This window comes from Aplysia californica, unplaced genomic scaffold (assembly GCF_000002075.1).
Source record: "Aplysia californica isolate F4 #8 unplaced genomic scaffold, AplCal3.0 scaffold00730, whole genome shotgun sequence".
Lineage (NCBI taxonomy): Eukaryota > Metazoa > Mollusca > Gastropoda > Aplysiida > Aplysiidae > Aplysia > Aplysia californica.
The window spans coordinates 39737-60010 of record NW_004798000.1 but is presented as its reverse complement, the minus strand read 5'-3'; the positions used below and the strand labels follow the sequence as shown (position 1 = coordinate 60010).

The window sequence follows — 20274 nt, the reverse complement described above, 5'->3', positions numbered from 1 at the left end:
TTACATTACATAGGCCGCATTATGCATTACTCACCCATCCATCTCATTCAGAAGTTGGTTGACTGTCTGGTTGGCGTATGGATGGATTGCAGAACTAGTCCGTTTAGCTCCCACTGAGTCAAACTCGTCGATGAAAATAATACATGGCGCTTGCTCCTTGGCAGCAGCTGTACAATAAAATAAAACACAATAGAAAAACTTCGGACAATGCAGCCTTTTCCCCCGTAAGACACAAATACAGAAACAGCTGCACAAAAAATACACATAATACAGAACTACCAATACAGCATTTTTCCCTTATAAACAAATGTAGAAACATGAAAACAATCAATACCTACTTCACAGTAGACAGAAAACGCTGGGAATCCTACACATAAAACTGTATTTATCCATAATGACGTGCCTTGCGTTTCATGACAGGACAATGCAGAAAACTTGTACTTACAGAATTTCTGACTTGCGCCCATTTTGAGCCTAACCACCCTTAAAAACACCCATGACCGGCTATAAGACAGAAGAGCAGTGTAGTGAATTGTCCCAGGACAAGCTCGAAACCTGACATGCTGACTTGTGCTGTCTCGCTACAGCAAGCAAGCGGCAGGCGCAGGACCGCTCGATGGCGGCAAGACCGCTCGATGTGTTCAAACAGCAGTACCGTTCGCTATGTGAACTTCGAACCATGGAGGAAGGGAGAGGCTGGGCTTGTTTTGGTGAAAGACGTAGAGAGCTGAAGCTATTTTTAACTTCCCGCAGTTGATCAGCTAAGCAAGTGGATAAGTGATTTTGTATCGTATGTAACCTATTTTGTAGATGTGTTACACTCACAGTGACATTATACAGAACATTTAGGAGACGGGCTAGGCTTGCTTCAACCCAATGTAAGGGCCAACCTGGGCTGAGAGGGAAAAACACCCCAGCAGAAAGATGGAGGTTCTCAGTAAAAATTTCTCCCCATACGGGAATCGAACTGAGGTCTTTTGCGTGCACTTTTGGTGCAAGCCTTTCAATGCAAATAACCAGAGAATCTTCTGTATTATGTACTGAGCCCACAGCCACGAGAGTTTGCGACGTCACGACACAGTACAGCAGGACTGTCTGCGAGTCACAACTCACCGGAAGTTCCCTCCGGTAGCAAGCGGGAGGCAAAACAAATCACAAGCCTGCTTGCAAGCCTCTAGCGCAAGCCGTCCGCTGCTTTGCAAGCCTTCGATTAACCGAGCAAAATCCAGCCCTACTAAATTGTGTTGGTAAAGGTGTAAAAGCACTAACTTACAAGAGAAAATTTAAAAAATAAAAACAAAGGCAAAGAAAACGTCAAATTGTCTTCATGACCCATTGAAGAACTGACATTTCTCTGATGTGACTTACTGAAAAGCTGTCTGATCCGCTTGGCACCAAGACCAACAAACAGCTCATCAAACTCCGACCCCGAGGCGTGGAAGAATGGCACCCCAGCTTCACCTGAGAACGGACAAACATTTATTAATAACTGACACAGTAAAGAGAAGAACTAAGATAATTTTCACTTATTCCATTGCAAGAAATTTATTCTAATAATATTGTAATTGAAAGGCAGCAATGATTTTCTTTCACTTCCCTTCCTCCTCTTTGTGTTTTCATTCTCCAAAAGAGTATTTTCACAAAAAAAAAGCTCCAAAGATCCTTTGATGGATCAAATTGAAGTAATCTCCTATGCATCATGGCAATCACAATTCATTGCTATCTGTTCCTGTGACCCCAGATCCGCATGCTGGGTAATTTTCATTCCAAATGGTGATGGTTGGGGAGGGGGGCTAAATTTTATTGTTAACCTCTAACGACGGTACAGATGCCAATCAAACAAAACTTGAAGGCCATAGTTCAAAGAAAAGACAGTTAACACAATATTTTACTCGGAGTCAGAAAAAGTCGATGATCACTGGTGCTGTGGAAGTTTACACGGCGTCTTTGAGTTGAGCCAAACAACACCACTGGAAGAAGATTCAGGCAAAACCGAATCAAACAAATATAGAACCAAACTCGAGCACCCCTTCTGTCATCATGGTCAAAAGCACAAAGTATGACATAAAAAGCCACAAAGAGATATTCTTTCTCACCTGCCACGGCCCGGGCCAGCAACGTTTTCCCCACCCCTGGTGGTCCCACCAGAAGTACACCTGCACACAAGGGAGAAAGAAAGAGATACAGCCAGTGTTCGTAAAGCAACAAACAAACCTATATTCATGTGAGGTGACACAAGTATCCACTGTAGATATTTTATCTTACATCACCTACCCACTACAGACTGTCAAAAACAAAAAAACTATATTCATGAGGTAACACACAAAGAATCAACTACTCCAGTATGACTTCAAAAACTAATTTTACTTGTGCTAGACTACCTGTATATTGACAAAGACAAGCTCTGTCTCCTGCGCAAAATCCTATTTCCTGCCTCACACATTCCGTTTTTCAGACAATACACACAAACCACAGCATGCACCAACACACACACAGATGTACACATGCATGGTTCAGATTTCTCACTCTCACATTTGGCACAATATATTGTACTGAAGAAAAAACCAAAATCATCATGAACATACAGAAAGATGGTGAACAAAGTAGTATAATACAGACACAAAAGCTATAAGCATCAAAGACATCCGTAATCCCTGCACGTTTCTTGCAACATGGCAAAGAGGCTCAAGGCCATAACACAACAGTCCACTCGCAAAAATACATTTGTGAGATTGTGAGAAAGCCAGCCAATTTGCCACGAGGATACTTTACCTTTGGGAAGTTTTGCACCTAAAGCTGTGTATTTTTCGGGGTCCCGTAAAAAGTTGACGACATCTTGGAGCTCTTGTTTCGCTTCTTCAGCCTGAAAAAAATAATTGTTCAGGATCAGCATAACTTCTTGTCATATTTAATTAGACAATACGATAAAATCATGATAATCTGATAAACATCATATGTGAGGCAGCGTGGTGGAATCAGGCTCTCGTCAAAATAATCAATATGAAGAAGCTTGCATTTTTCTGCAGGTTTGTTAATTTTTATTAAATTTTTGTTTTTTGGCTCAACACTTTTCTTGCCCATTAAAGAACTCATTTCTGTGTGGATTTTTCTGAAAAACGTTGATTAAAGGCACAAAAAATAAAAATGTTCAGTTACCACAGACTCTTAAGCTAAAGAAATAACTAATCTTTGGCAGCTATTTTCTCATTAATTTTACCTCTGAAAACAGGCGACCCCCACCTCCTTTATTCGCAAATATCTAGACTTGTATTGAAGATAAATGGATATTTTTTTTCATCCAAATAAAGACAAGTGAACCAGCTTTAAGATGATACCAATAACTCTACATGCCCAAAAATTGATGAGAGCCTGATTCCACCACGCTGCCTCACATATTCTACCGCATCATTAAAATTTGTGTAGTACAACAAAAGGACATTCGTCTTTTTTTGTGTTCACTCAAAAGATGTTTTCCTTCCTAAGTACCCACTTGTCATCAAATTTATCCACACCGTTGCTGAAGGTTTTCCTACAGTCTTTTACACCCGGTCTAGACGAGTGGAAAAATCTTGAAGGCACCTCGTAGGCAACTCAGAAGTGAAAAGCCAGACACGAGCAGGTCTAGTTAGGCCACTGCCAGAGTGAAATTCTCAATCTCTATTCTTTCCCAAAACAGATGGCAAGGGACATTATATTCTTGTAAGAAAAATAGCCATGTTAATTACTTTTAGTTTCAGTGGGGGTAAAAGAACTTACTTCTACCAACTCTCCTCTATATAGATCTACCGGGGGGGGGGGGGGCCACAGATTAAAATGAAATATGCTCAGTCATATTGACAAATGATGCAGACATGAAAACACCAGTAAGTCTCATGGCAAAGATTAACCACAAAAATAAGTTTTCAGCTGACTTACCCCTTTGACGTCAGAAAATGTTACGTTTATTTCCTCTGCATTCACCTCGTACGACATGCTGTTAAGGAAGCCAAACGATCCCCCTTCAACAAGAAAAAAAGGACAAAATACACAGATAACAACACAGAAAACATACAGACGCCATTACACAATGACCGTTAAACATTTGACATCTACTGCCCTGATTCAAGTTCAGCATGGCAAAAGTTTCACGGTGCCCAAAACAGCATACTGTCATAAGAGCAGCAAACGGAACACAAGCCAATAGTTTTCATGAGAGTTCACATCATGATTAAGTTCTACTTCGCAAGATAGAACGGCTGAAGTATCTAAAAATACATGGCGAAATTTCAATCATAAAAACAGTTAATTACCTTCTAAAAATAGTACTGCTCACATTTTGGAGTAAAAACCAACAGTCCTGGTAAAATCAAGAATTCTGTTCGACTCAACGATGGAAAACAGATTCTTCAAATCAGTACCTTTAAAATATTTTTTTCCGGTCTCTCCAGAAGAGACGAAATAATTTTAACAAAATAATAATTTGGAATTTGGAATACCCCCTGACAAATAAATATCATATTCCCCAATTGATATGTATTTTATATTGCTATTCAATAGAAATGCTGAAACAGGAGACAACATTTGAAATCTTTACTGTCCTAGTAAAACCTGACGTGCATTAGAGACAAGTTCTCACTACTAAAGATACCAAATGAGCCCTGTAATGCAAAACACAACACTGTTATCCTAACCAAAGTGATAAGCTTGGAAACTCGTCTTCTGTTAAAGGTAAAATCTTTCGAATTTAAAAAAGAACAATATCATTTCTACGCCCTAAATCTGCAAACCCAGGCAGGAGCCCAACTCACCTGGTTTGATAGAAACTCCAGACGTGAACAGCTGGATCAACAGATACAGGCCCAAGGCTAAGAATACAAAGCTCCTGGATGGAAAAAAAGTTTACAAATAATTATTTTGCTTTCTCTTACAAACATTTATCATAGAATAATATTATTCAGTAAACAAGGATGGGTAAATCAACCAATAGCAAGGAATCTAAAAGTCTGATTTTTACATAACAAATGGGTGAAACTCTGTTTTTATTGTAGAAATATTTTTTTAGGTTCCACTGGACTATCATCTCAGCTGAAGAGATAGCTTCTCTAGTTTTAGTAAGAGCTTTATGCCACTTGCAACACAAGTCATATTATAGGTGCCGAAAATTAGAGCTATTACAAGAGGGAAACAAACACCAGAAAGAAGGAGAGATCAGAATGATAGAATTTAACAGGAAAGTGGGGGCAAACCACACCAGAGCAACCACCAATCAGCAGGAAAGAGAGTGCACAGACCCCACAAAGTTAGGTCGCTCACCTTAGACTACCAAACTTTTTCTTTGAACTTTCCTCTCTTGCCTTGTAGCCCTCAGCAAATGCAACCTTAAGTCTCTGCTCAAGCTCCGGATCTGTCTCTTGACCAGACTTTGCAGATGCCCCGACAGACTGGTTGGCTGACGTGCCAGCTTTTGTACTAACAGTCTGGCGAGTTTCAGAAAAGAAAAGATGTAAGGAATCAAGAATGTCGTAAGGTCTCTCACACTAGGGTTTGTGATGAAACTACAGAATACAGAATTAAGACCAAAAAGTCCCTAAGTAAAATAAACAAAAAGCTTAGATGAAGCTTTACATGAGTGAGCAGAAAATAAAAATTCATCTTCAGCTTTATTTCCAATCCCAATTACTTTTAAACGCAACTCACACACTGTCTCTGGAGTTTTTTCTGTCAAAAATCATCACAAAACACTTACTACAGTGTCCTAATTCAACGTTATATACATAATTTAAAAAAAAACTATCTTGAACTACTCTTCATCTGGCAAGAATGATTCTCAAGAAGGAAAATAATTTTTGCTCAACATATATCACAAATAGAACCTGGAGTCAGCTCAAGTAGAAACTAAACCTAAAGCTTCCACCAAACCCCCCCCCAACTGGCCCAGTCAAAATGTTACTTACTGATTTGTCAGTCTTTCCGAAAAAATCTTGCACATTATCCATAATGGAATGATCTTCTTTATCCTTCCTAGAACCAATGCCAGATTTATAGTCAGAGCGGCGAGTTTTAAAGCCCCGGTGCTGAGAATCTGAGGAATAAATAACAAGGCATAATTTCAAATCACCTCAAATGCATGCATTAATACTGAGCAGCATCATACAACACAATGCAGATAAATTTTGAGGCAAAATAAAAGTGAAAATTAATAAAGGTACACAGAATACCTACCACAAAGAAAGAAAGAAAAAAATAAAATCCATCCCAATTTTTACATTTCTCTTATTACATCTTTCATACAATAAACAACACATTGCAATAATTCCCAGAGCATTTTCACGCACACAATTCACCAGGGACAGAAGCAGCCCTTCCACAGAGCAAAAATAAGAAATAAGACCTTAATTTTTTTGTAGTTAAGCATTATGAGCATAAATAATCATCTTCCACTTATACGCAAAGCAGATCTTTTATTTCAAAAGATTTGTTCATCTTTCAATGCATCTCAACAGTAATATACTAACTGAAGCATTTTGAACAGCGAGAACAATACAAAATCATTTAATTAAACTCAGAATCCCAAAGGCAGAATTCTATAATGCACTGTCCACAGGGAAGCATTAAATTGATGAACAAAAATGCCTGACATAGACAACCTGAAGATGTGGCTAAATGACTTAAACATTAATCCCTAGACATGGAAGGGTGTACTTTCTGAGAGACCCATTTGGGTAGCAGCAAATTATATGAGGCTTCACAAATTACAAATGCTAAAACCAAGGGAGAAGTGTGCAAAATACTCACATCCAAATAGAAGAAGCAACAAGCCATTTTAATCTTTATTTCTTTAATTTTGCTATAAAAGTAGTATCTTGCAGATGCATTAGCCATCATCACACATAGACGGATAGACCTATTACTCTTGTTAACAAAGATTGTACCACTGGAAAACCAATCACTGTTTTCTAGATCGCTGATTTCAAATCTGAAATAATTTTTTTTTCTATCACATCAATATTTTTTTCAGTATCAAATACATGTTTAATTCTTTTAACTGTAAAGTGAATTGGAATGGTCTAAAAACTAAAGTAGGGGTTGGGAATGATGCAATAACTTAACTACCTTTGATCTTGAAGACTTCTACTTGGCCTAGTTAAGAATTACTTTCAATGATGCAGTCACGCTGATAAAGTCAAGATGATACAGTCGGATTGATATTCTGCCTCTGAACACAACACCCACTCAGGATCAACCCAGACAAACCACCAATGCGTTTTCTCTGCCACTACAAGGCAGTCCTACATCTGCTCTTCGAATCTCTCTGCCTACAGGATCTCCAAATGGCAACTTCTACCTCCTGTTGCTACCACAGACAATACCTCAAACTGCAGCAAAGAAGGCCTCTTTTTGAGACATTGTTTAACCAGGCCTGGGGCCAAAGGGTACACGCTCAAAGGTTGATTAACATCGACTGCAAAAGAGAGTCGACCTAGATGTGTATATTTTACAGTAAAATGATCGGTGGTCAAATGAAGGCTGTAAAAATACGTTTCATTATTACTTTAAAGATGGCATTATGTAAAGGAATAATCCAGGCCCAAAACTCACACTGATGAGAATGAACCAAAGACTTGAAAATCCTCCTGAAGACTGGGTCCTTCGCAGCATTCTGCAGTGTGGAGAGTGGGAGGGGATGGTTTGCATCTAACTGGTGTCTTGGAAAGCCTGAAAAACAAAAAACAAAGCTCCATGGGTCAGTTTCCATGATCTTCAATACTTTTGCGAACTGAATTCAGTGTAAAAATGAACAGTAGACATTAAAAAAAGAATAATATCAATATCATCATTTAACCGCAAAAACATTGTTAAAACATTTTCATAAGGAAAATTTTTTTTATTAGACAAACAAAAAGAGATTGAGGAGAAAAATGAAAATAAGAAAAACAAAAACAAAACAAACTGAAACAGCACAAATAATATCAAAGCAAATTAAAGAATACTAACATGGAGCACTCCACCCTCTAGGCAATCCGATTTCAAAGAAATCTTGAAGTAACTCAGTACCCAGGTATCAAATTGATTGAGCAACACTATCTGCCAATCAGTAAGAATGTGATTAAATTGAAAAAATACACCTTTTGTTAATATAATCTTAAGGCTCAAAACAAATACAGAACTCATCAGAGCAAAAAATAGTTAAATATATAAATACAAACATTCACAACAACTAGCGGGGACACCGGCCCGGTTGTTTCATTTCTCCCTGTCTACAAGTCAATCACTTTTCCTTTTCATTCAAAAGCTTATTTTGAACACGTGTCAAGGTATATGTGGTGTAATGGTTAGCTCTTAGTCATGGTTAGCTCTTAGTCTTGTTTGCAAAAGGCAAGATTCCAAATACCACGAGGAAGATACCTTATTAAGTGTCTCCCAAACAGCGAGAGTTGAAAGCAGCCCATACCCTAAACAATGTTAATGCAGGGTAAAACTTGACTATTACAATAATTAGTTCCAAACTAAATGAAGCAAACTCAAACACAACTTGTACACACAAACAAAAGCACATACAAAGATCCTGTTCTACTCACCTGTTACATTTTCAAAGAATGTGTTGGCGGATGTGTGGCACTCTGACCACCGCAGGCTACTGTTTCTTTGGTTTGAACTGCGGGCCAGCTGCACCAGAGCTGTGGTCGGTGTGGTCACCGCATCATGAGTGTCACGCAACAACAGATTTAACTCAGAGACCTGCATGGGTTCAAACTGAAAAGAAAAGAAAAAGAATTTGAAATAAAAAAAGGAAAATAAGTTTAATTTTTAAAATTCACTAGAGCCAAATGAAGGCAAATAAAAAAAAAGGTAGTAGTATGACATCCAGCATAGACATAGAATTTGATAGTCTGTTGTAATGGAAATGGTGAAAATGCCGGCACTGTTTTTTTTGTGTTTGCTTTCTTTTAAATGTAGGTGTTTTTACACCTCACATTGACACACTTTAAAAGATGGGCTTCCAACCCTACCTGTCAGTGCCAACCCTGGCCGAGAGGGATACAACGTCCCAGACGAAAGACCGAGTTTCTCAATAAAAATTTCATCCCATTTAAGAATCGAACTCCTGATTCCTGCTTGTGACAATGAAGCGCCTATCTGTACTATATCACAGGTGCTGATGTCTGCACTATGTCTCTGAAGCAAAAACATTGACATTACCATTTGTATTGTTACTCAGTTTAAAGTAAAGTACTTAAAGAGGTATATTTTGAAGGTGCCTTACCACAACTTAAGATCCTATGATTCATGATATTAGCATCAATGAGGTGTTAAAACAGTTACAAAATTTGAGGCTACACTTTTATTCCCTCATCCTTTTCTTTAAAAATATATCAAAGCATACACATCAGTCATCAGTAACATTCAAGACGAGAGATGAGTCCAATTGGTAGCCACTGTCAAATATCTAGCAATGCAAAGTGCTGACAAATATCCACTGGAGCTAGAAATCAAATGTCACACTTAGAATAAAAATAGCAAAGATAGACCCAAATACCAAAAAGCAATCAAAGGAAAAAACAAACAAAAAACTGAACTGACTGTAAAAAAAATTGTGGCAGTGTAACAGCTCCTTCCACCTGTACAATACCCACCTCAATGTCGTGACAACACTCTGTCTTTGAAGTTGAGGAAGCTGAGACATTTTCCTTGTCTCTGTCTAATACATTTCTCTCCTTGATTCTTGCTTCCTTGTGGCTAGACATAGCTCTCACCCCGCTAAACATTGCATTGAGATGTGAGACAGCCACAGACACCTGGGAAGGAAAACAGAAAATAGGGAAAGGTACAACACTATTATTTTAGTCTATAGTTTTACTTATATTATATTTGAATACCCTTCTTACAATTATTTTTGTACACATTGATAACACTGTAGAAAATAATAAAAAGGGTAAAACTGAGTATCTATGAAGTTACTACATGAAGAAAGTGAAACGGACAGGCATTTACATCATAACCCCAAACAGAGGGGTGCTTCTTTTTTCCTAAACCTACCGGAACCGTTCGAACTCTACCGACAGAAAGAATACAGTCTTGCATTATATACGTACATACTCAAGCTCGGCAGAATCAGAGAGAAGTTATTGTGAGTGAATAAGTGCAGACATTTCAACTTGAGTGAACTCAATCAAATTTAACGGCTATAAAAACAGTACCCCAACAGAAGGTGTCTGGTTAGTAGTTTTACAGACCAAATGCCGATCCTGGGGAAAAGACGAAAAAAGATGGTTGCCTTCTATCCCAGTGGGATCTGCATCGTGGAAACAGAGGACACCCGTATCCAATGTGAGGTATGGGCATGTATCGAATTTACACGCTAAAGAAAAACCTTCTCTCATCATGATGTTTGTTTTTTTCTTCTCTAACCTGAATTCATTAATATACCAGTGAGCCAATTCTTTGTTTCGGGACAAAACAAGGACACTGCGTATCCAATGTGAGGTATGTATCGAGTATATGTTCTCAAGAAAAACCTCTCTTCCTCGACCCCTTCCCCCCCCCCCTTCCATGACTCTATGTTTGTTTTTTCTCTAATCTGTCTCACTGCCCCTCTCTTACAAACTCTCTCTATATAATTCCCTCTCTCTTTATCTCTCTCCTTCACTGTCAATCTCTCTCTGTGTCTCAACTATTCAATCTTAATGTCGACCGTAACTCTCTCTCTCACTGTCCCTCTCTTACAAACTCTCAATAACTCCTTCTCTCTTTTAAAACCTCTCTCTCCCTCTCTGTCTCATAAACATTCTCTGTTTCTATCTTTTCTCTCTCTTATAAAGCCTTTCTCTCTCTAGCCTTGATCCATCAGAGATAGCACAGTTTTGGTAAGTTTATGAAAAAAGAAGCACCGAAACAGAGGGCTAGGCTAAGATGGAATTGCTATTAGCTGGCAGGAATGTTGTAATAAAGGACTCAATTTTACAATAAAAAGGCTACCTTTATTCTCATCCCGGGTGAGAATAACCCATGTCTCACTATTCTCACCCCCCACCCCCTCGGTGAGAATAGCTCCCATCCCGGTGTGGCTTGAGGCAACGATTCCCCCCTGACCTCTCGCAGGCCAATAAAATCACCTAGGTCTTTGGTGGCTTAAACCGCATGTGGTTGGGAACCCGGGGCGAGAATAACCATTTCCTTACCAAAAAATCTCATTTACATCAAAATAAAACAAGGCTCATTAGGCTTATATTACCAGTGTTGTAAATGAATTACTGAAGCATTTGATGGTATTTATTTGCTTATATATATATAGGCCCCTAATGCTAAACCTAATGTGTAGTAATTTTCCATGCTATAGGTATGGGCTAATAGGGGAGGGAAGTGGGTGGGGGTTGGCATGTCCCATGGCCCCTTGTGAAACTAGCAAATCTGGAGAGGGTTTCAACCCCAGGAGGTGTATATGCCCCCAACCCCCAACCCCCGTTCCGTTTGTTCCCATAATCCCATACGAAGTGACTGTTCAGACTCGAGTCTGATTAAAGAAAAAATATTCGGACTCTGACTCGAGTCCGTTGTCTGCTAGGCTAAATATTTCACGCATTTATGGAAAATCAAGACGTAAGCTTAACGTTAAGTCCCCCTCCGACCGTTATATTATGAAACCTCCTTACTAGAGCTAGATTTTCTCTAAACTGGCCCTCTCTGCATCATTAAATTAGGCCTAGTAATGTATTTTTTTTTTCATCTAATACTAGGCCTAGGAGGCCTTCAGAACAACCAAATTGAGTTGACCTTGCCTGGGGCAAAGTTAAATATAATATGTCGTCCAATGAACTCTCGGCTTGTTGGGGGAAGGGGTGTTGGAAAGAGGCCACAGCTGCTGATTTTGTGCGAAGCAATTGTTTTTTTAATTTCTTCCCTTAATTAATTAATTACAGAAAAACTATAACGCCCAACAAAACAAAATTTTACAGGTAAGAAAAATGGTGGTGGAAGAAATGATAATATTGATAATGCTGAAGAGGTGGTGGAAGTAATCATGAAGCTGTTGACTGGTAGTGGTGCCCGGGGCCGGTTACCATGTAGGCCTATCATGTAGACTCTTGAGTTGTTGGTTACTGTATGTAGACACTGCCATTGGGCAAAAGGGAGTAGTCTTTTGACTTTTGACACAGTTACACACACCTAGTGGGGAATTCTAGTTCTAATTCTGATTTTACGTAAAATCCCACGATGTGTGTGTACATTATCTCCTTACACTCACATAACTCACAAAGTTAGAAGCAGAGTCCGAATAAAATAAAACAATTTTTTTCGGACCCAAGTCTGAAATAGATAAAAAATCTAGTCGGACTTGAGTCCGAAAATAGATAAAAAATCTATTCAGACTCGAGGTGGCCAATCCATAATTTAAGTTGATGTTTTACAATTTGTGAATTAGGTTTTAATTTTAAATTCTTTATTAAAATGGAGTGTCTATGTATACGGTAACCGGAAGATCCACCCTCGTTCTTCACAGAAGTATCGCGTTGTGCGACTCGCCGTGTTGTATGTGCACTATGCTAACTCCGATATTATCTGATGTGTTCATTGTGTGAGGCCACGTTGTTAGACAATGGCCATTTCAGCTCCTTTTTTCCTATAAGTTCATAGTCATAGACACCTTGTATAGATCTGGATGCATGACTACTCCATCTGACCGGTACAGCGGGATTTACCTGAATCCACTTTTTTTCTATGAAACTTAAGTACTTATAATTAAATGCTTGGGTGCAGCAGGGCAATGAAAGTCCTGAACTTGGACAGAGTCGGAGAGATCGAGCGAGCTCTAGGGGAATGGGGTTGGACAATGGGGGGCTGTAGGCCGGCTCCAAACAGGCAGTCAGCGGTGTGGCATTGTGATTGGCCTATCCAGTGATGAATGAGGCGGGGCAGGCGGCAGAGAGAGATGCTATGACGCATGTAGGAGTGTGTGTGTGTGTGGGGGGAATGCGGGCAGCACTGATTGTACTGCTAGATGCGAGACGAACGCAGTCTCTGACATCAGCTCCTGGTGTCACTCCCGGTACCAGTACGGTATTGGCGGTCCTTTCGCCGATACCGCCCAACACTAATTTCTAAAGCGGAAACTTGCCGACAGCGGATTTCTTCTTCTGAAACCAAAAATCCCACTGTATGTATAAACAGCTGTTCATTAAATCAAAATCTCAACAAATGTGTGAATGAATAGATTTTAAATAAAATGGACTTTCCATTTGGTATATTTGCAACTTTTTCATTCACATGCATTTTTCTTCCAGCGTTTTTAAAAGCACAATAAATCAAATGATTAAATGAATGGTGTTAGGTGGAGAAGTACTTAGAATTGTTTTAAATCTATATTTTCAAATCCATATATATGGATTTGAAATACATTTTGATTTATGGCTGTGCCATCTTATTATTTTTGGGAACCAGACCAAAAATAATGGGAAACAAACCATACAATGGTCTCATTGTGCCTGCTGTACATTCCACTCACAACACGCAAAAAGCGGGGGGGGTGGGGGGGGGGGGGGGGGGGGATGAAAGAAGTCAAAGTCTTGAAGGAAGCTAAGCAGTTACTGTGCACCTAGCTCATGGGGCCCCAGAAACACAAGAGACTAAAAGTAGAACGTCAAAAACTATTTTTACGTAAGGCAGTCATCTTGTGCGACGTCAGATAGGGACCCCTCCGATCACGTGACTGCATCTATATAGCCAACAGCATGGTCCCAAAGATCGGGCAGAGAATCTTAGATAGAACAATGCTTTGGTGCTGTTTTTCCAGGAACACCGGTAATGTGACATGTTGTGGTGCTCCGATGCTGCTGCTAATTTCTTCTTCACATTGTTTATTGCGTTCGTGGTGGGGGGTATAACCCGGCTTCTTTACGGCAATTTTCGTGAACTTCATTGGTTGGGCAATTGCGTTTACCGAGTTTCAATTTCAAACATCACTACTGACTGGAATTCCAAAATATTATTCGAAGTGGCTAGCCGTACTTAAGTACGGCTAGACTTAAGTACGGCTAGACTGCCAGTCTAGCCGTACTTAGATCTAGGTTTGGCCCTATCGACTCAAGCCTGTTAAGTACACAGGTCTCATTAGATCTAGATCTAGCAATTATTCAGGTTCAAATACATGCAAGCCAGTAAGGCACCTTTTGGTTTTGTCTGAAATACAAATAATTTAGGCATAGCAAAATAAAAATTTCATTTACAATTCAGCCATCAATATTAAGTACAGCTAGCCTGACAGTCTAGCCGTCCTTAAGTACGGCTAGCCTGGCTGTCTACCCGTACTTAAGTATGGCTAGACAAGAAGTCTAGCCGTTAAAAGTACGGCTAGACTGCCAGTCTAGCCGTACTTATCTTAGGCCCAAATAACATTAGAAAACAGGAGGTTTAAAATACACGCACTGTCATTAAGGCACCTGGTTTCGTCTCAAATACAAATACTTTAGGTACTGTACACTAAAAATTTATATTTACAATTCAGTAGGCCTATTTTTTTAAAATGGTCAGTCTAGCCATCATATTTAGATTATATTAAGTATGGCTAGCCTCTTCCAATATTATTAGTTAGGCTAAAGGGCTGCAGTTAGCCGAAAGCGTGAAATTTTATCGTGCGAAACACATATACACGGATAATACGCCACGCTATTGACCCAACATGTCATCCCATGTGGTATCAAAGATTCTCTACTACACGATCTTTGATATCACAACGGCCATCTAAAAATAGTCTGTGGATATCCCAGGATGTGATGACATCACATTACTAAAATTAGCCACCAATCAGGCAGGTACGTCATTCTTCGTTTAGCCGCATGTCCTGAAACTAAGTACCCGCCGGTTACCCTGTACTCTGTACGCAAGAGTAGGAAGATACACTTACACTGAGACTATGTAGGCTATGTGCCCGATCGTAAGTAACATTAACAGCCGAGTACGTAGACAATCCCTTTTATTAGGCCAATTTAGCCTAAATGAAAACGAAGTGATTATTCGGACTCGAGTCCGAATATTAAAAAATGTTATTCGGACTCTGATTCTTGTCCAGCATGACATCACTTCCGACTTCCTGTGACTCGTGAATCCGGCTTCCTGTCCTGCCTCACTCGTGACTCGCCTCAGGCTGGGTAGAGACCGGGATCACTTCGGGCAAAAAGGCGTTTTGTGCAGGAGCCGAGTTTTAATCTTTTGATGAATTTGAGGCCGGCCTGAAAAGTTATTATATATATAGCGCTTCTAATAAATGTTTATTTATCAAGAGGTCATCAGAAACAATTAAAGATGGCTCGTTAGCATGTGTCGGGGTCGGATGGGCGGCCTGCACACGTGTGGCTGTGTGCGTGTCGGGGAGGGTGGTGGGGGGGCACTATCGGTCCGGGCTTTGAACATCGCATAAGCGTCGGTCTTTTTCCCCACGGCAACTGATCATTATTACAATAATAAATAAGCTAGTCTTGACGTAGATCTACGTAATGAATTGTGCGCTGGTCTATGGAATCAAAAGTTGCCGTATGCTCAGCTCTACACAGCAACACAACTTTTTCTTGGTAAACAATCGATATGACACAGGCTTGTGTATTTGAACGAATGGGTCTTTTTTTTTTTTACACAGCTCATAATATGCCAGGTGGTCTGCTAATCTTCAATTTTACCTTTTTCTACAACAAAGAAAGTAGGAAACGTGGGGGGGGGAGGCGTATCAATGAGGCGGCGGGCATTGGATCGGCAGATAAGGTGTGGGGGAAACTAAAAAATGGCGGAAAATTGCAAGCACTGAACGTTAGATCTATAGAACGAAGACACTTCCTTTTGGTAAGATTGAATTTTGGAGGACCCACCATTGAGGGGGGCCGGAACTACTTTTGGGCGTCGTGTGATGCCATGCGCTGTTCCACTGTTCTTCCTTGGCCGCAGTGCGGCCTTGCGGCCGTAGGCCGCCACGGCGTGCTCTCTCTCCTCTCCCTCTCTTGCCTGCATCCACTCACTTCGGGCTCATTTAGTCAACTGAAAGTTTCTACCGGATTTTTCCACCGCAAAGCCCGTGAGTTGGCGCGAGTGGCTAGACCCAAGCGTTGATTGGTCAATCTAGTCACGGCATGGCACCACCTCCACCATGTCTCCCCCTCTCTTCACTGGTCCGGTAAACTTCACCCGCGCATCATGGTATCTAATGCATAGCCTTGGCTGGCAATGTGGGTCCACTAAAGTTAAAAGGCAGAACCAACTATTTAAAATGTTCCTGGTCCCCTTTTCTTTTCTCTGTTTATTATTGATTTATTGTTTATTATTGATTTGCATTATGTGTGTTTTCTCAATTATCACTGTGGCCAGGGGGGCAGGCCCCCCTGAAACCCCCCCACCTCCCATCCACCCTCCGCTGTCGAATACTATAAGTTTTCGTAACCAAAGTGCTGAAGGTGCGGTCCACCAAAGCCATCCTCCAAGTGTTTTCTTAATTTTAACATTGTGACCAGGGGGGCAGGCCCCCCTGAACCCCCCCCCGCTGTCGACGTAATCAAAGTGCTGGAGGTGCGGTCCACCAAACGTAAGCCAGCCTCCAAGACATTACGCAACAATGGGCAATTACGCGCTCACGCGCTAATTTGTATTGTTTGAACTGATAAGTCATCTGGGTATCTCTGCATTGTCCCGCTCATTTTAGTTAGTCTCTGTTGTTTGTTGATGAGGCATGATGTCGAACCATGGCTTCCTATCATGACTATTTTGGCTTATTCCGTTTAGCGGAGATTTTACATTCCGATGGACTGAAGGAGTGGTTGAGAAGCAGACAACTTTTATTTGATTTTTCGGACACAACGTGTAATTGTGGTGCATATTTTTCATCTTTAAAGGACAGTTCGGCTTCTGTGGATAAGGAAATTTGGAGGTGCCAGAACAGACAGTGCAGGAAGAAATTAAGTAGCCCTCACTCACTCCGCCTCGCGTCGGTTCCTCGAGGAAGTCTTGCAGCCCTCACTCACTCCGCCTCGCGTTGGTTCCTCGGGGCAGTCTCGCAGCCCTCACTCCCTCCACCTCGCGTCGCCAGGAACTAGTTCGCGTAGCGGTCGATTAGGACCCATGACTGTACAGTCCGTTGTTTGCCTAGTGCGTATTAATAATATAAACACGGTGGGTCCACCAAAGTTCAATCCAGCCTTCCTTTTTTCCGGACCCGAGTCCGAATAAGAAATTTTTTTATTCGGACTCGAGTCCGAATATGAAAAAATGTTATTCGGACTCGGAAATTTTAGAAAGTGGCTATTCTCACCCGCCCGGAAGTTCTCGCAAGATCAACTCCTCCCCTCTTCTCTCTCTCTCTATCTCATTCTCAATACTGTCTATCGGTGTGGACGATCAAATCGACCAAAACAAAGTTAAAAAATGATGTTAAAACACAAAAGTAAATTAATTTGGTTGTCTACAAAGATGCTACGGCTATTTAACTTTTCGAATCGAGCCGAACTACGCGGGTCGCCATTTTGTTTTGCCCGGAAATTCTCGCGCTACTCCTTTCTCTCTTCTCTCCACTGCCCACAGAAAAAATTGTACGCTTTTAGTAGGCTACAGTTGTAATGGAACGTTTGTTCACGGCACAGAATTCTACAATTTTTCTGTTATCACAGTGTAGAATTCTGTGGTTTAGGGTGAACGCAAAATTTGGTGAACGCGCACCGGGTGAGAATAGCCACAAGACTCACCTGCACTATTCTCACTCCGGGTGAGAATAGGTGGCCTCGGACTCGAGTCCGAATAACGACGGCCTTGCCTTACTGGCCAAATGAAAATGGTTTGCAATAGGCGACAGTTCTACTAGTGATAGTGCTAGATCTAGTTGCCATATGATTATCATGCCATATGTGTGATCTGCAGCACATTGAAAATACGACCATTTCATTCGAGTTTGACCTCCAAAAGCAGTATCTGTGTGTGAGGAGTGAAAGTAAAACTTTACCACAACAATAGCTTGACAACAACAAGACATATATATCTCCTCTCCTTGCCTCCAAGTACAACAGACTGGTTTTTTTGTGCACTTACTTGTGGTTGACAAAAAGCCTGTGTGAAAACTGAAGAAGCCATTCTCTTGTTAACTTGTTGATGGACACACACTCACAAGGTGATGACTAGATTCTAGATCTACTCGTGAATGAATTTGTTGGATCCTGACCTAATTAATCTCTAACCTGTTGTGTAATGCAAGTACCTCAGTGTCAGTATCACTTCACTGATTTCTAATTCTGATTCACACACAAAAAAGACAACTAAAGACAAGTCTAAAGTCAGCCACCAGATTCTCGCGATGTAAACACAAACTGTCAAAACAAGACTGAGTAGATCTCTTGTGCTTGGTTTGCCTCCAAAGCGGTTTACAGATTTGAAATACGTTTGCACATGAACTTAGAAGTAACAATTCCTTCGCAAGAGTTGGGCCAAGAAGACGTTTCAAAACTGTACAATCAGGGACGTTCTTTCCCCTCTGTTTCTATAATTACAAGCGTTTCATCAGTTAGCTTACAAAACGGTGACCGACCGACCGACAGGAAGGGAATAGTCAGTATTTCAGATTTTTGCTGCAGCAATAAACTAAAAATATATTTTTAAAAACCGCTAAACACTAGATTCTATATCATGTGCATTTGATTGAAGAAACAGTAGCATCTAGATGAAAAGATAACCATGTGGCACAAAATGTTGATTCAAACGGATTTAAAGGCTATTGTTTTGCGCAGTTAAGAAGAACTGTAAGAGTGAGCAATAAAACTATCAATTCCCTGCTAACAAAACATATTTTAATTCCAATCTGGTTTAATCACCGGAACCTGCTCCATAAAAACTTGGCACTTTCAATCAGACTTTTACAAAAGAAAATACAATTAAGACAAAGGTTACCAAATTGATCATAAAAGGGCAGGACCCCTGCACTTTCAATAATTATAATTTAATTCGTTCATTATCCTCGACACGTTATTCCCATTTCTTAAGTCTCTGTCTGCCTTTTGCCTATCTGTGTGTCTCTGTCTGTCTCTCTGTCTGTCTGTCTGTCTGTATGTATGTCTGTCTGTCTGTCTGTCTGTCTCTCTCCCTCTCTCTGTCTGTCTGTCTCTCTCTCTCTCTTTCTCTCTCTCTCACTCTGCCCCTCCCCCAACCCCCACTTTTCTCTCTCTTCTTCCCGGATAGCAAGGCTCCAGGCCACTGCACACAAGAGACTTGGGTTGGACGGTGGTCCACATGGGCAGTCCGTACTTTTGAGTCTCACCAAAGAGTCTTTTTTTTTTTTTTTTTTACAAAGCTTTGGTCTCACTGAAGGTGGGTGGAGTATCTGTCAGTCATCATCATTGCCTTTCTCACCCTGCACCAGGGTATAGGCCACGGACAAACACCTTCCACCTTTCTCTATCCTGGGCTAGCCTCTTGATGTTATTCCATGTCTTCCCACTTTTCTGTACATCGATTTCTGTTATTCTTCTCCAGGTTTCACGCGGTCTTCCCCTTATCTCTTACCCTGTGGGTTTCAATCCAAAGTTTTCTTTGTTATGCAGTTGCTTGACTTCCTGAGAGTATCTCCAATCCATCGCCACCGCCTTCTTCCTACCTCATATCTGACTGAGGTCTGTCTTGTTTTCCTTAACACTTCCATATTGGAGATCCTGTCTGTCCATCTGATCCTGAGTAACTTTCTTAGACATCTGTTCAAGAAAACCTGGATCCTCTTTATGCAAGTCTGTGATGCGTTCCGTGTCTCACATCGGCACAACAGGACCGACTTCACGTTTGAATTGAAAATCCTCAGCTTTGTTCGAAGTGAGACATCTCTGGTCTTCCAAATCCTATCCAAAGATATGAAAGCAGCCTGTCCTTTTCTAATGCGGGACTTTATTTAAGCACCTGTTCCTCCCTCTCTGTCAATTATACTCCCAAAATAGCAGAAGGATTCAACGTTTTCTAGTGCTTTTCCTTCTATTGTGACCTGCTCCTTTCGTTGTGCATCTGAGCTTAGGACCTTTGACTTTCAGTCAGCCAATGAGATATAGAAAGACAAACACAGAGGAAATGTATGTGTGTGTATGTGTGAATGCGCGCGCGCGCGCGCGCGCGCGTGTGTATGTGCGTGTGTGCGTGTGTGTGCGTGTGTGTGTGTGTGTGTGTGTGTGTGTGTGTGTGTGTGTGTGTGTGTGAATATGTGTGCGTATGTGCGCGTGTATGTGGCATACAGGGGCAGCTCGTGGTTTGTTGAACTGACCGGCTGTCGCTCACATTGATCTCCCTCTGTCATCCACT

The 20274-nt window shown here is 40.8% G+C and overlaps 1 protein-coding gene across 2 annotated transcripts in view; it reads right to left on the bottom strand.

Moving 5' to 3' along the window:
- LOC101860201 (ATP-dependent zinc metalloprotease YME1L) overlaps window positions 1–18566 on the bottom strand; it is a 34305-nt gene extending 15739 nt beyond the window's left edge. Inside the window, exons 1-12 of one of the 2 annotated variants that reach the window (XM_005108879.3) lie at window positions 18034–18566; window positions 9615–9776; window positions 8559–8733; window positions 7579–7695; window positions 5934–6061; window positions 5293–5456; window positions 4788–4861; window positions 3916–4001; window positions 2773–2863; window positions 2097–2156; window positions 1369–1461; window positions 35–167 (exon numbers count right to left, since the gene is read on the bottom strand). In XM_005108879.3, coding sequence (XP_005108936.1) covers window positions 35–167; window positions 1369–1461; window positions 2097–2156; window positions 2773–2863; window positions 3916–4001; window positions 4788–4861; window positions 5293–5456; window positions 5934–6061; window positions 7579–7695; window positions 8559–8733; window positions 9615–9776; window positions 18034–18075 — 1325 coding nt within the window. In that variant the 5' untranslated portion in view covers window positions 18076–18566. The remainder of the gene's footprint in view (window positions 1–34; window positions 168–1368; window positions 1462–2096; window positions 2157–2772; window positions 2864–3915; window positions 4002–4787; window positions 4862–5292; window positions 5457–5933; window positions 6062–7578; window positions 7696–8558; window positions 8734–9614; window positions 9777–18033) is intronic. The other variant, XM_005108880.3, reaches the window with a different exon arrangement.
- Window positions 18567–20274: the final 1708 nt, after the last annotated feature.